This window comes from Hemitrygon akajei, chromosome 10 (assembly GCF_048418815.1).
Source record: "Hemitrygon akajei chromosome 10, sHemAka1.3, whole genome shotgun sequence".
In the NCBI taxonomy this organism is placed as follows: Eukaryota; Metazoa; Chordata; class Chondrichthyes; order Myliobatiformes; family Dasyatidae; genus Hemitrygon; species Hemitrygon akajei.
Window position 1 is genome coordinate 116,595,105 of NC_133133.1, and position 16,080 is coordinate 116,611,184.

At 41.5% G+C, this 16,080-nt stretch overlaps 2 protein-coding genes and 1 non-coding gene across 3 annotated transcripts in view; 1 reads left to right on the forward strand and 2 right to left on the reverse strand.

The window, feature by feature from the left end:
• Nucleotides 1-6,741: 6,741 nt before the first annotated feature.
• rpl18a (ribosomal protein L18a) lies at nucleotides 6,742-15,719 on the reverse strand. The gene is made up of 5 exons (XM_073058801.1): nucleotides 15,596-15,719; nucleotides 12,009-12,188; nucleotides 10,251-10,380; nucleotides 8,912-9,021; nucleotides 6,742-6,890 (listed from the first exon to the last, which is right to left on the reverse strand). The coding sequence occupies exons 1-5, from the start codon at nucleotides 15,611-15,613 to the stop codon at nucleotides 6,798-6,800; spliced, it is 531 nt and encodes a 176-aa protein (XP_072914902.1). The 5' UTR covers nucleotides 15,614-15,719; the 3' UTR covers nucleotides 6,742-6,797.
• Nucleotides 11,321-11,455, reverse strand: LOC140735050 (small nucleolar RNA SNORA68). Its single transcript, XR_012100670.1, has one exon. It is a non-coding gene; the product is annotated as a small nucleolar RNA SNORA68 (small nucleolar RNA).
• Nucleotides 15,720-15,755: 36 nt separating the features above from the next.
• The window catches only part of xpot (exportin, tRNA (nuclear export receptor for tRNAs)), a 76,472-nt gene continuing 76,147 nt past the window's right edge, over nucleotides 15,756-16,080 (forward strand). Inside the window, exon 1 of the mRNA XM_073058800.1 lies at nucleotides 15,756-16,052. The gene's annotated coding sequence lies outside the window, so the exon portion shown is untranslated. The remainder of the gene's footprint in view (nucleotides 16,053-16,080) is intronic.

Below are 16,080 nucleotides of genomic sequence, written 5' to 3' on the forward strand. Positions count from 1 at the left end.
AAAAAAGGAATCAGGTTCCATCTTGCCATATCTTCCTTAATTTTTTTTATATAAAGGCTGATAATTACATTCTGATAATTTTGCCAAATCTTTTGGCATAATGATGCACAAATATTTGAAAGACTCTGTTTGCCATGCCCAGGGATATCTACTTTCAATTTCTCTTGGTGGGCTATAGTAATATGAAAGTAATTGGGTTTTATCTATGTTGATCTTGTATCCTGATAATTGACCATATTGTTCAAAGGATTGCATCAATTTAGGTAAAGAGTATGTTGGTTGCCCTAGATAGATCAAAATGTCATCTGTGTAACAAGCCGATTTATGCTCTGTCCCTTTAATAGTAATTCCCCTGATATCTTTATTTTGTCTGATGTATTGACCTAATGGTTTCAGATATAATGTGAAGAGTAGTGGTGACCATACACAACCTTGTCTCATGCCCCTTTCTAGGGTAAGACTATATGATAAATATCCATTGATTTTAATCCCAGCAGTAGGGTTGTCATATAGTGTCTGTATAATTTTAATAATTGTGTCTTGGAAACCAAATCTATGTAAAACTCTGTAAAGAAAATTCCAATTAACCAAATCAAATGCCTTTTCAGCATCCACGCTTATCACTATTGCTATTTTTTTGTATATGATCCATAACGTGAAGTGTCCTTCGTATATTGTCTTGTGTTTGACGTTGTCATATAAAACCTGTCTGATCGTTATGTATAGTATGGGTAGAAACTCCTCTAATCGTTTGGCCATGATGGAGGTAAATAATCTATAATCTACATTAAGAACAGATATGGGTCTAAATGACCCGCATTCCATATTATCCTTGCCTTCTTTCGGTATAGCTGAGATTATCGCTTCCTTCCAACTGGGTGGCATTTGTGCCTTTTTTAGAGCCCAGTTCAGTGTGGGGAGTAAAACAGGAATTAACTCATTTTTAAATTCTTTGTACCACTCTGCCGTATACCCCTGATCCTGGTGACTTGTTTAATTTAAGCCTATTAATTGCAGCTTTTAATTCAACTTCAGTTATGTCAGCAGTCATCGTTCTATTTTGTTCTTCGCTTAAAGTGGATAACTCTAGAGAATTTAAGGTGTCAATTTGGGTTATGCTTCCCCCTGGAGCTTTGGAATATAGAGTTGTAAAACACTTCAAAAGCTTCTTGAATTTCACTTAGCTTATTTTTTTTAAAATCATTTTCGTTCTTGGGTCCCTAATTCTATGAATTGTATTTTCTGCTATCTTTTTTTTCCAGTTTCTACACCAGTATTTTCCCAGACTTTGATCCACTTTCATAATGTCTGTTTCAGAAACATTAAATTTTTCTTGATTTCTTGCGTAGCCAAACTATTAATTTCATTCCTAATTTTTTTAATTTCCCCTAATGTATCCTGTGCCAAATTCAATTTGTGTTTTTTCTCTAGTTCCTTCAGCCTATTTTGTAATTCCTCTAATGTTTTATTCCTTATTTTTTCTCTTATATGAAGATATCGATATAATTTTCCCTCTTAAGACAGCCTTCAGAGGATCCCATAAAATGGGAGGTGAAACCTCTCCATTATCATTAAATTCTAAGTAGAGACCAATTTCTTTTTTAATTTGTTCCTTAAAGTACGGATCATTGAGTAGACTTGAATTTAGTTTCCAAATAGTATTCTTTGGTTGTAGGTCAAAATCAACAGATAAATATATAGGTGCATGGTCACTTACATCTATTGTCCCAATTCCACAGGTGTTTATTTTGTCTTTGTCTTTTTCAAATGTTATGAAATAGTCTATTCTTGTATATACAGAATGGGGAGCAGAATAATGAGTGTAATCCCTTCAGTCGAAGAAAAGGTCCTTCCATATATCAATTAAACCAACATCCTCAAAAAGTGTATTAACTTTCTTATGTAAGGATTTTGTTTCATAAGGTTTTCTATTGAAAGAGTCTAAGTTTGGTTGTAATTGTAAATTTAAGTCTCCCCCACATATCAGGAGACCTTCTGTTTCCGTTACCATAATATCAGTAATTTTCTGAAAGAAACCAATATCACTTCCCGGGGGTACGTATATATTTAATAGAGTAACTGAATTTCCATCTATATTCCCCCTTACCAGAATATATCTGCCCTCTTTATCTCCTATTTTGAATACTTTTTCAAAATTTAGTTTACTTGAGATAAGAATAGCAACCCCTCCCCTGTGTCCTGATTTATATGAGGAGAAAAACAAATTAGAGAAGCTCATTCTCTTTAGTTTTCTATGCTCATTATCACTTAAATGAGTTTCCTGTAAATATACTACATGGGCTTGTTCTTTTTTCATTTTGGATGTTATGAGTGATGAACAGACCTGATGGAAATGGGGTGCAGAGTTAACCATTCCCTCCCCCCAAGAACTATGAACTATTGCTGTTGCTATGCTGCTACTGAGAGAGAGAGATGACACCCAGGCAAGAACATCTGCTGCAGATAAGAGGGAGAGAGAGGCTATTGATCTATTGTATTTTGATTCTTCCTGGATTATTTATCTTCCACTACAAGGACTTTACTTTGCTCGCTAACATTCCTCAGGAGTGGCCCGATTTGATGGACACAGTCATTCAGAGTTGATGGATAGCTGAGACCCTGTTAGTAGGGATAAAAGACAGGTCTGGAAAGACACCCTTCAGACACACCAGTGGACACTGACTGAGTGTTGTGGACCCACAAGAAAGGTGGGGGTTTCGGAGACCGAATCAGGAGATCGGTCAAAAAAGCTCACAGTGTTATGGCGGGGCCGGTGGGGACTTGTGTGTGTGTCCACTCATGCCAGAGTGACGAGTCCACCACAGAAGAACGGTCTAGCTGAAGAACAGATGGGTCATAGCTGAATGACCACAACGATACGATGGAATAAGAAAGCAATAGGTTTGCCTGCTGCAGCTGTTACATCTCGCTCGCTCTCTCTCTAACGATTACAACACAACCATAACTACCTCAGCACGCATGAACTGAACTTTATACTTTTCTATGACAATTCATTTACCCCTAGACATTGATAGAACTTGTTTATTATTGCTTATTATTATTCCTACACTTTTAAGTTTATTACTGCTAATTTGTTTTATACGTATATTTGCATTTTTGATACTGTATTGTGTAGTTTATTAATAAACATCTTTAGTTTTGGTACCACCCGACTCCAACGGATTCTTCTATCTTTGCTGGTCTGACACCCAGTTACGGGGTACGTAACATGGATAAAATTCTATTACGTTTGATTGGATTTAATAGCCCATTGACATTAAAAGAAATGAATTTTACTTTGTTCTTAGCCACCTGTATTTATCTGTCAATGTATCATTGAAATTAGCAGAATAAAACTTAATCTATCTACTCCCTGAACAAATAAGAACCAAGAAACACAAATAATAACAAAAATGGCATTGAATGTGTGATTCCAAGGCTGAGGTCTCTGGTAGATGACCCTGCATTGAGCTAGAGGAAATATCTAGCTGTGGGGGATAACCCCTCCTACTTGTGAGCTGAGGGCCGCCATTGCAGTATTCATAAAAGTCAGTGAACAAATCCATTACATAGAAAAGATTTCCCTGTGTACTCCTCCTATATATATACACACACACAAATATATATACATATATGCATACATATATACACACACACACACACATCCATGCACATATATATATTCTCATTTTGGTGGGGGAAAAGGAGTAAGTGAGCAAATAAAGAATAACAACTAGGTAATATACAATCCACATTATAATAAGTATTTCTCGAGATAGGTATATCACCATCTACTTTTGCTTCCGTTTAGCTTCTCAACATTTTTAAAGTTAGCCAAACCTTATGGCTCTTCTGGAGGGGGTGAGGGCTGTCTTTGGAAAACTCCCGGTCTCTTCCTGATATACTTGTCTCCGCCTCCTCCCTTCTTGATTCTCGCACTATTTCCCAAGCAGAGTGGGATAATTCCTCTGCCAGGCTTTCCCTCGGTTTGATCACGCTGACAGGCAACTCTCTGACATTCATGTCTGTAGTCACCTCTTCCACTGTCTGATACAGTTGGATCCCATTTTGATAAAACACTCGAAGTTTAGCAGGGTACGGAGTTTGAAATCTAATCCTTTCTAGTTTTAATATTTGCTTTACTTCGGAGTATTCTTTATGTTTCTGCAGGACCGCGGGGGGCGGGGTAAGCTTGGTCGAAATATATTAATTTATCATCTAAAAGCACCCTCTTTTTATCCCAGGCCCTTCGTAGAATCTCTGCCTTGGTACTGTATCGAAGGAATTTAATTATTATTGTGTGGCTTATCTGCTCTATCTTGGGTAGGCTTCAGGACGAGCACATGATGCGCTCTCTCGATTTCCAGCTCCATAGTCGAGGGAAATTCCAGCGCGTCCTGCAGCAACTTTCCGACAAACTCTGCCATAGACAAGCCCTCCACTCCGGGAATGTTATATATTCTGATATTTTTCTGCCGTGATCTTCCCTCCAGGTCAAGCAGTTTACCTTCTTGTTGATTTAGTATTTTTATCATCTTACTTAGTATCCGCTCCACGTTTTGAACTCAATCTTCCACCTTTTCAATTCGAATCTCTGCCACCGCAATTTTTTGATTGACGTTGGTGAGCTCTGACTTAATATCATGCGTTACAAAGGATGAACAACTCTGATGGGCAGAAGGGTGCAGAGTTGCCCATGCCCCCCCCTTTGGAGAATCGCAAACTGTTACTATTTCGATGCTGCTAACAAGAGAGTAAGAGAGACAAAAGAAAACATGCCAGGACACGTTACTGATAACAGCCTGAGAGAGAGTTATGTTTATCCACCATGTTATGACTCCCGAAAGACTTATGGCTGCGGAGAGGGCTGTTTACGTGGTACCATCCTGCTCATTAAAGTTCCTCAGTGGACAGCCAGAGTGGGCTGGTTTGATGGGCTAAGCCATTCAAAACTGATTGACACCTGAGACCCCGTGAGTGGGGATAAAAGTGAGGTCTGGGGTGACACCCCTCAGACACACCAGGAGACACACTAGTGAGCATCAGAAACCCACGAGAAAGTGTGGGGCATCGGGGACCGAACGGATCGGTCAATTTCACTCACAGTGGTTATAGCAAGGCCGGTGAGGGCTTGTGTGTGTGTCCACCCTTGCCTGGGTGACGAGTCCACCACGGAAGAACGGTCTAGCTAAAGGACAGAGGGGTCATACTTGAATGGCCACAACAACACATCAACGGATCAAGATCGTAAAGAAAGGTTTGCAAGACAATAGCTGTCACTGTTTGATCGTCCTGTCTCCAACAATTACAACACATCGACCAACAACTACCTCAGCCTGTATGAACTTTATACTTTCCCATAATAATTCATTATCCCCTAGACAACGATAGAGCTTGTTTATTATTATTATACCCACACTTTTAGGTTTAGTATTGCTAACATGTATTATCTGTGTATTTGCATTGATATTGATTTGTCTATTTTACTAATAAACACTGTTGAAAATAGTACCATGACTCCAACTGATATCTTTGCTGGTAAGACACCCAGTTACGGGGTACATAACACATGTAGCTGCTGTTTTACATCTTTCTGGAACTCCCTTCTCTTTCAAAATTTTGATATTTGCCACTTCGCCTGAACGAGGCCGAGCGTCCGCCTCACTAGCATGCAGTTGGGTAGGAGAGCCGCTGGCTGCACTCTCAGCCGCAGTGTCGCTTTTGTATTTCCATTTTTTCCCCATTCTTGTCCCTTTTATCAGTTCAAACACTGTCGACAAATACTATATTTGATGGGTTAACAGGGCTTAATACGCGTTTTTCCGGAGGAACTAGTGACTTAAGCTGCCATTCTCAACATTGACATCACTGGAACCTCCATATGCCTTCTTAACCACCTCATCAATCTTGCCCTTAAGTGTACTGTCTCTTTGCATTTGACCCCTCAAGGTGTAACACGTCACATTTGGCCAGGTTAAACTCCATCTGCCAGTTTTCAGCCCACATCTGCAACTGATCTATATCCCCATGTTCTTTGCCAGTGTTCTACGCTATCCACCTCACCAACCATCTGCAAGATTACTAACCTACCCATCTACATTTTCATCCAGATCATTTATATGTTACAAACAGCAGTGGGCCTAGTACATATCTCTGTAACACCACTTATCACAGAGTCCCTTCAACACTGTCTTCTATGGGCAAGCCATTTCTGAATCTAAACAGCCAATTCCTATGCAATTTAATCTTCAAACACCCTACTAAAACCAACGTAGACAACATCCACAGTTCTACCTTCACTCTCATAAAAACGCTATCAAGTTCGTAACATGATTGCCACACACAAAGCCAAGCTGGCTCTCCCTGATCAGGCATGGTTTTGCAAATGCTCATAAAACCTATGCCCAAGAATTCTCTCCAGCAACTTCCTTACCACAGACATGAGGCTCACTCGTCTGTTTTCAGGATTATTCCTGGTTCCCTTCTTGAATGGACATCAGCTACTTGTCAATCCTCCAGGACCTTGCCTGTGCTTAGAAGGCACAAAGATATTGGTCAAGGTCCCAGCAATTTCTCATATGGCAATAACCTTGGGTACATTCCATCAGGCCTTATCCACCTCAATTCTCCTTAAGACACCCAATACTAAACAAAATAACAATGTGATGAATTAACCCATGCTGAGATATAAGCATACATTTCAGGACTCTGCTTCATATTTAAAAAAGACAGGACTCAGGCAACTGTCAACCAAACTTTTATTTTCATACAGATCCAACACAACGTATCAATACATTTTAAAAGAAAGTGTTCGGTCTCTTGGTGGTAAAACGTGGCTTGTGCTGGCGACGCAGAATCCGGTGTGGGAGTGGGAACTTGATCTTGGAATCCTGTAAAGTAATTCAATTAATTAGAAAGAATTAGATTGCAAAATATTAATGTCTTGAACTTATGGTATGCTGTTTACCAGCATGTTTATCATAATGAATTCTCAAATTGCATATAGAGATCAAAAGTAACAATAAAGCACCGAAAGGTCTCATCCCAAAACACGGAATGTCTATTTCCCCTCCAGCATGTTGTATGTTGCTAACAAAGTAATACTAACAGAGTAACTGGTTATGTGATTTTTGGACTGTAGTTTATATTGATCTCCTTCAGTTTAGTGTATCTGTTGTCGATTGGCAGGTGGGAGATGTTACATTTTATGCGAGGGAGGGTTGGGGATTTGGGGTCTGATGTTTTTGGCTTTTTTTTCCTGTGTGGGCAATCTGTCAGTTTTGATGTTGATGTTGCTGTTCTTTTTCGTGAGGGAGCCATGGTTTTTCTGTATTTCATGGCTGTCTAGAGTAGTATCATGTATTGTAATGTAAACTTTGACAATAAAATGAGGGAACCAGAGGGGTGTGAGGAGAGGGATTTTAGAACCCAAAGCCTTGTACACAAAGACACTGCTGACAACACACGAGCCAGAGATGGAGGCTGCCAGATATGTGGGAGCTTTAGAGAAGCATCGACATTTTGAACTGACTTCATCATCAGGACTGTTATTCTCCATAGATGCTACATGACGTGCTGAGTCTCTCCAGCATTTTGTATGTTGCTCTGGATTTCCAGCATCTGCAGAAATCTCACTTTAAAATGGGAGTTGTGCTAGACCAGCAGCGAATACAATTAGCTGACTACGGGAGTACAGATAACATAACAGCAGCTGGAAGAGAACAGCTGCGAGGACCTAGAAAGAACTGCAAAGGTCCCCAGTGGATGAGGGTTGAGAGGGGTATGATACACAAGGGGAAATTGCCAATAGTCAGTCTTGGCAATAGCACACTATATGGTTGGAAGATTATATACAGGAACAAATTTACCATGCCCAAACAGACTTGCTTCCAAATCCCATTTTTCAGCTCTCGCCTTTTGGTGCTTTCAGTCACTGCACATTGGCTTCATTTTACATGTGGTGGGGGTGTCTGCCCCACCACCTCTTCAGGCAGTAAGTTTTAGACTCCTATTACTTTTGGGGTCAAAGTATTTTCCTATAATGCTCCTAGCAAGAGTCTTAAATGGATACTCCCAAGTGATTGAAGCCCCTTTGTCCAAAATGACAAGTTGAAATGGAGCTGCTGAGTAGAGGAAGGAGTTTCCAACAGGGATCCAAGAAAATGGTCCCTGGTTCTCCAGCACTTCAATGAAGTGAATTTCTGCTCAGTACTGAGTGCAGAGACAGCAGAGATCAGAATCACTTTATTGCCAGTATGTGAAACACACCACAGTTGATTGTGGTTCAGTGCCAAGCATAAAACACAGGGCAATACCACAACAGACACAGTAGCAACCAACAATTTACAAACCAATAGTGCAGTCATGAGCAATCAACATTTAGCAGAAAGGTCACATGCCATAAACATCAATAATCAAACTTAAATAAATGTGAACATAGGCATTCGTTAGTCTGAGATCATGAATTTGCCCCTTGGGAAGTTTCCAGGGCACAAGCCTGGGCAAGGTTGTATGGGAGACGGCAGTTGCCCATACTGCAAGTCTCCCCTCTCCACGTCACCGATGTTGTCCAAGGGAAGGGCAAGGGCTGATACAGCTTGGCACCAGTGTCATCGCAGAGCAATGTGTGGTTAAGTGCCTTGCTCAAGGGCACAACCTGCTGCCTTAGCTGAGGCTCAAACTAGCAACCTTCAGATCACTAGACCAACACCTTAACCACGCGCCACACAACGAACATATGAACAGGAACAAACAAGGTGAGCAGGAAAGATAATTTAAGATGCTACGTCAGGTGCCAGTGTAGATGTGGAAACTGGTGCATTTTCAGGTATTTTTGATTGACACTGTAATGACAAGGAGGAAGCTCAGAGGATTTATATTAGAGATATGACACAGAACATTCACTACTCACGTGGAACTGCTTGACAGCAGGACGGCGACACTTGCTTGATGGAATCTCCTCCACCCTCATGATTTGAATGGAATGAGCACGAGCACGATGGCGAGCTCCCATGTCCCGGTCTACAAGGGATGAGCAGAATGGAATCTTCAACAAATAATTAAACCACAAGTATTTACAATGCAGCCCTGAGGTGATGGAGCAGCTCCAGTGAACCAAGTTCGTTCCTGACCTCGGGCATCATGCATGGAGAATGCATGTGACTGATGTGTAAGGTAGGGAGATAAACTGGTCATTATAAATTGCCCTAATGCGTAAATGGCTGGCAGATCTGGAACGATTGATGGGAACAGATCACAGGGAAAATTAGAAGAACAGGATTGCTTTGTGCTGACAAACTTGATGCATTCAAATAGCCTCCAAAATCATGTGAAATGGAAAATACACAGGAGACAATTATTTTATTGTCAAATTGGGTTTTTAGAACTGATCATATAGGTCCTTCAGTCCACAATGTTGTAGGAACTCTTTAATTCATTCCAAGATCAATCTGATCCTTCCTCCTACATAGCCCTCTCTGGCACAACCCCTAGCACACACTCATTACCATGTAAAGCACCTACACCTGACATCCCTGGTAATTTTCATCCCAACATCATACAGATCTTTGTATTAGTCTTCAGTGCTTACCTGAATTAAATCAGTTATGTCATATCAATCAAAAACCCACATCATTTCTAGAACACAAGGTGACTTAGTACACAAACTAACTGCACATCAACATCCATGCCTCTCTGTACTTCTTGAATTTTCCCAAAGGCCTTATCTTCTAAAAGCAACACATTCCAACAAACTGCGCTTGGTTTCAGCACCAAATATTGACTATTTCCCAAACTTACTGTGTATGTTATGGATGTCTGAAAGCTGTGCAATTACATTTAAATTGATCATTATACTTGCCAATACACTTGAATTCGCAGGCCCAAACACTTCGATATTTAAAATAAAGCACCAGGACAATTTGTGGAAGTACTTTCAAAGTTTGTGTTGAATGTGCATGTTCCCCTGTGACTGCACAGCTTTCCCCGGGCCCTTCCACACCCCAAATGGCTGCCAGGTTAACTGGCCACCGTAAAATGTCCCAGGTGTGCAGGTGAGAGGTAGAATCTGAGGGGTGTTAGAGAGAATAAACCCTTGGAATTAGTGTGAAACAGGGAGTCGATGGTTTTCAGGACATTGGAGAACATGCTAATAGTGGTGGAAGCCAGGACTGAACTTGAGTCAGTGGAGTTGGCAGGCAGCAGCTCAACTAGCTGCACTCCTAACTCACATTAGTAAGAAAGCTACTCACAGCACAGGGTGACAGCACCAGCAGTGGTCAGGTCTCTGTACTCCCTGTACATGTTATGAGTTCCACTACGGGAGTCATAGCGCAGCCAAATTCCAAAATTCTTCACTTTTGCTGGTGACTTCTCATATACCTGCAAAAATTAAACAGTTGTCAGCTTTCAACTAAACAAATGAAATTCCTCTTCCCAGAACTCGTTTAACCAGGAAAAGGTTCCTGCAGATATTTTCCCCATTTTGGACCAGTAATTGTTTGGGTGTCAACAATTCCATATAATTCTAAGAAAAAAATAGGAGTAGGAGTAGGCCATTTGGTCCATGACTATCTACTTGCCTTTTCCCATTAAACTTGCTATGCAAAAGTCAGTATTTATCCACGGTTTAGTACTTTTGAACTAACATGCACAGTTGAAACCCTGTTTGGAAACGAGGGTGGGACTGTACAGATGAATTCATACACATACAGGATTAATATTTGAGGCCCAAGACCCTTCGCCGGGACTGGGAAAGCACAAAAACAGTTCTATGTTGCACAGAGGGTGGGAGTGGTAGAGGGAATCTTGCGATAGATTGAGATAAGCAATAGAGGAACCAGAAAGGGTATGCCCTGCAGAGCCGGCAGCATTCGTAGAAAAATATGGAGTAGACGTGTGGTCATGATTTCACATGTCATATTTGAAAGTCTTATTATCTTAAAAGTATTTAAAAACAAATCACATTTCTTGAACAATACCAATCTCGAGCCTTGAAACCCTTGCAGAGAATGTAAGCAAATTAAGAATAATCTGGAATATTAGTCTGCGGCTAATATTAATTTTACATGCAAACACAAATAGTACAGAATAAATGCCAAAATGCTGAAAATCCAGCCATGGATACACAAGCAGTTTCATTGAACAATAGAGCTGAGAGACATTTCTTAAAATTCAAATCACACTGTTTCTAACACAATCTAGTATTCTTCAAGTCAATAAAAAGATGCACAAATATCAGTTCTGAACAGTAAGTGATTTTGGACTCCTCCACTGCCCCGGATCCTGATTGTTGGAACATATTTCATCTTGCATCGACAAATCATGTAGCACTTTTAATTTCACTTTTAGAAACATGATAATGTTTCAAAAAGGCGACAAGGTTCATTTCATTTCCGCACACCTAAAGAAAGACACTAGACGATTAAGCAGAATGCCTTTTGGGTTGGTGTGCAAAACCAGAACACAACAGTGCTTTCCATGCTTAGTCCGTGAACAGGTGGTAAGGTAGTGTAGCACTTCGAGCAAATGGCAAAGGCTACTGATCGATGTTCAGTTCCTGCCGTTGCCTGCACGTTCTCCAGCGGCTGTGTAGGTTTTCATTGTGTGTTCTAGTTTTCTGCTACATTTCGAAGACATAGTTAGGATAAGTTGAGAGCATGCTATGTTGGCGCTGCAAGCATGACACTTGTGGGCTACCCCGATAACAATCCTTGTTGATTCAATGTATTGAACTTTAGGTTTCAATGTAGATATGACAAATAAAACTGATCTTTTAATCTGTTTGGGAGGATGAAGTTTTCAGATTTTTGGATAGTAAAGGTACAGAGGGATAAAGTGAGAATGGACTTCATCAATTCCTTCAGGATACACAGTCCAGGGCCAAACAATTTTCTGCTACACCCATTTACATGGGTGAGATTTGGTGCTGCTCCCAACAAACTGCACCACCATTACAGTCCAGCATGTCAAACAGCAAAGACTACACTGGTACATCTAGACATGTTTACCTGGCCACAGTAGACAATTTCCCCAGCGGACTTCTTCAGTTTCTTCATCAATGAAATGAAGTACCAGAATCGAGATTTGGCGACAATATGATTTGGAGCGAAGATCCGCATTCGATAGAGAGGAGGGTTGGCATCTTTAGGCGAGGGCAGGCGTCGCCCAATCACCTTGTATTCTTTAAGCTGAAAAGTTTGCAATATGTTATTATGTCTACATCATACAACACAAAACCAAAAAGTTAAATTTCATTTTATGGAGCATTACATTTTTCAAAAAGGGATACAGTACAATTCATTTTCGAACACATTAAGTCATTAAATGGTAAAACAATACTCTTCAGCTTGCACTGAAAATTAGGGTCACTCGCAGGAGTCTGCAGAGAGTGGTGCGGACGGCATAGAGCATCTGTAGTCATAGTTCCCATGATTCAGGACATTTAGAAAGACAGGTGTGTAAAAAGGGCCCGTAGGATCACTGGGGACCCACATCACCCCAACCACAATCTATTCCAGCCAAGACCAACAGGCTCCAGGACAACTTCTTCTACCAGGCCATCAGACTAATGAACTCACGCTGATTTGGTGTACACTATATTACATTGACTGTTCTATATATTATAATTATCAATTACTGATTGCATATTGCATATTTAAATGTAGACTAACAAAAATTTTTTACTCCTCTTGTATGTGGATGTAAGAAATCAAGTCAATTCACTTCACAAAGACCATCAGTTGTGTTCACTGACCCAAGCACAGTATCATTACAAATTTGTCATACAATTCCATTACCTGCTGTGCAACACAATGAAACACTGGAAATGTTAGGAAATATTAGTTGTTTCAGATCAATAATCATTCTATTAAATCTAACCAGTTACACTTTTCTACACAGAGAAAAGAATACAGTGGTGTTGTGAATGTTGACCTGCAAACCTGAGGTGGGATTACTAAAACTGTTAAGGAGAATTAAATCAAAGGTTATCCAGCTGCTCTGCTATTTGATATACAAACTTAAATAGGAACATATGAATCTACAGCACACAGGCCCTTTGGCCCACAATGCTGTGCCGACCATGTAACCTCTAGAAACTGCTAAGAATTACCCTACCACATAGCCCTCAATTTTTCTAAGCTCCATGTAGCTTAAGAGACCCTGCTGTATCCACCTCTACCACCTTCATTGTCAGTGAATTCCATGCACCCACCACTCTGTGTGAAAAAAACCCAACATCCCCTCTGTACCTACTTCCAAGCACCTTAACTCAGACCTGGGGAAAAAATCTTGATCAATGGCTCTCATAATCTTATGCACCTCTGTCAGGTCACCTCTCATCTTCCGCCGCTCCAAGGAGAAAAGACCAAGTTCACTGAACCTATTCTCATAAAGCATGCTCCCCAATCCAAGCAAAATCCTCAAACCTCTTCTGCTCTCTATGGTATCCACATATTTTCTGTAGTGAATTGACCAGAACTGGGGTCTGTCCAAGGTCTTATACAGCTGCAACATTTAACTCACGTCTCTGTATGCCTCAACACTGTCAACCTGCACAGCAGCTTTGAATGTCCTATGGACAGGGACCCCAAGATCTCTGATCCTCCACACTGCTGAGTATCTTACCTTTAATACTACACCCTGCCTTCAAATTTGACCTACTGAAAGGAACCACTTCACACTTACTTGGGTTGAACTCCATCTGCCACTTCTCAGCCCAGTTCTGCATCCTACCGATGTCCCTCTGTAACCCTTGACAACCCTCCAGACTACCCACAACCTTTGTGTCATCAGCAATGTTTTAGCATTTGACCCATTGAATAATATTATGGGGTGACTCAGCTCCACCTGCCTGCCTTTGCCCCATAATTCTCCTGCTACGCAAGTCAGTACTTATTATTTTATTACTTACCTGTTAAAATGCTCAGTAAAAAAAAAACACACTTGGGGGACTGGACAAATACAATCAACCATAAAAACTGAAAACACTTGGAGCACCTAACAGGCCATGGACTGCAGCGGATCCAGATTTGGTCTCTATGACCATACTCAACTTCCTTGTGACTCTCCCTTACCCAGGACATGCTCCCTTCGCATTGAGGTACAGGAGCTTAAAAGCATACAATCAATGTTTTGGAACAATTTCTCTCCCCCCCCCCCCCCCACCAGTCAGATTTCTGAATGGACAATGAAATCACCCATCTTTCTTTTTTTGTACTATTTATTTAATTATAAGCACATATATATTTTCTTATTGTAATATACAAGATCCTTTGCTCCTGCCAGATTTAGAAGCTCAATCTCAGAATCAGGTTTATCATCACTGGCATTTATCATGAAATTTGCTAACTTAACAGCAACAGTTCAATGCAATAAACAATATAGAAAAAAATGACAGTATACATAAAGTCGATTAAAATTGTGCAAAAACAGAAACTAAAAAATAAGTGAGTAGTGTCCAAGGATTCAATGTCCATTTAGGAATCAGATGGCAGAGGGGAAGAAACTGTTCCTGAATTGCTGAGTGTGCGCCTTCAGGCTTCTGTATCTCCTACCTGATGGTAACAGTGAGAAAAGGGCATGTCCTGAGTGATGGAGGCCCTTAATAAAGGACATCACCTTTCTGAGGCACCACTCCTTGAAGTGGTCTTGGATACCACGGATGGAACTGACTAATTTTACAAATGGCGCTGGGGGTCCTTAACATGGTCACTGACTTTCTGAGACACCGCTCCCTGAAGATGTCCTGGGTACCCTAGCTATGTGTATGTTGTTATGACCATTACACAGTACTGTATAATAAAAAACGGAATTGTTGATGTCCTAATCTATACTGTTTTGGCCTTTGCACCACATTTGTCTAATCACCACCGCACTCTCTGCAAACGTGACATCGTTTCTCCTCATAATCTCCCTCTTCATTACGTTCCAGTCTTCTGTCAAATAAAGCCTTTTAACTTCCACCTGATATTCCAGCTTCAGACGTTACTGACTTGAACCCACCCATCACCTGCCAGCTCCAAATCTCCCCTCCACATTTTATACCAGCCAAGGCCAGGTAAAATGGTCCCAAGCCAAGATGTCGCGTTACCGCTGATTCCTCCATTGTACTCCACTAGTGTCTGCTTTGCTTTTCTTGAACTAACTCGGTGTAGGCGCGTTTTGCGCATGGCCAACACAGCAGATAAATCTCTTTGTACCTGACAACAGCAAACCAATACCAAAGGCTCCACAAACAGACCGGGTCAGGGACACGGCTGTTAAAATACATTGCCGGATCTTATGCACGAAAAGGCCGCCAACTAGACGTCAGAAGCTGAAAGGAAGAGTTCTGGGACGTGCTGAAGGACGGGCGGTGAAGGCTCCGCTTGCTCCCTTTGATGCCGGCGGAGGGAGATGCGGCCCCCCGGGTGAGGCAGCACATGGCTGCAGGCCTCGCCCGCCATCTCCCTCCACCAAACCCCCGGGTCGCTAAACCCCACCAAATGCACAAAAAGCCAGGTCAGGTGTCCTTCCCACAGCTTCACACTGGCCCACAACCCTCCCCCGGCGGTACCGGGAGCCCCCGACCCGAACCCGCCGCCCCTCAACCTACGGTGCCCGAAGCCTTCATGTCGCCTCTCGGCCGCCTGCCTCCAAAAAGAGGAAGTTACGTCACTGCCAACGCCGGTCTCAACCTTCCCTTCCGGAAATGACGACACGAGGCGCTTGCGAGCTAGCTGCTAGCCTATTGGCTGAAACTTCCAAACGACTGCACAGATTTCAGATCGGAGAACCATATTTGCAGATGTGGGGACGTTCACGTTAACACTTTCATTCTTATTGTCAGTTTGTGTGAACTCAGTAGCTAACAACTTTTATTGATTTAATGCCAAACTGAGAAACGTCATGGCGAGTTGAGCCAATGGGGTGCAAGCTCTCATCCAGCGTGTCACCGGTTGAGGGAGAGGCCTGAGTTACTTTCGCTAATCAGCTCCACATAATCTTTATTAATTCCTGCGTAAGACAGATGACCGGCGTAGACTGAAAATCAAGTATAAATGTGTATTCAGGTGTGTCTATTCATTCTTCTCTCACTCA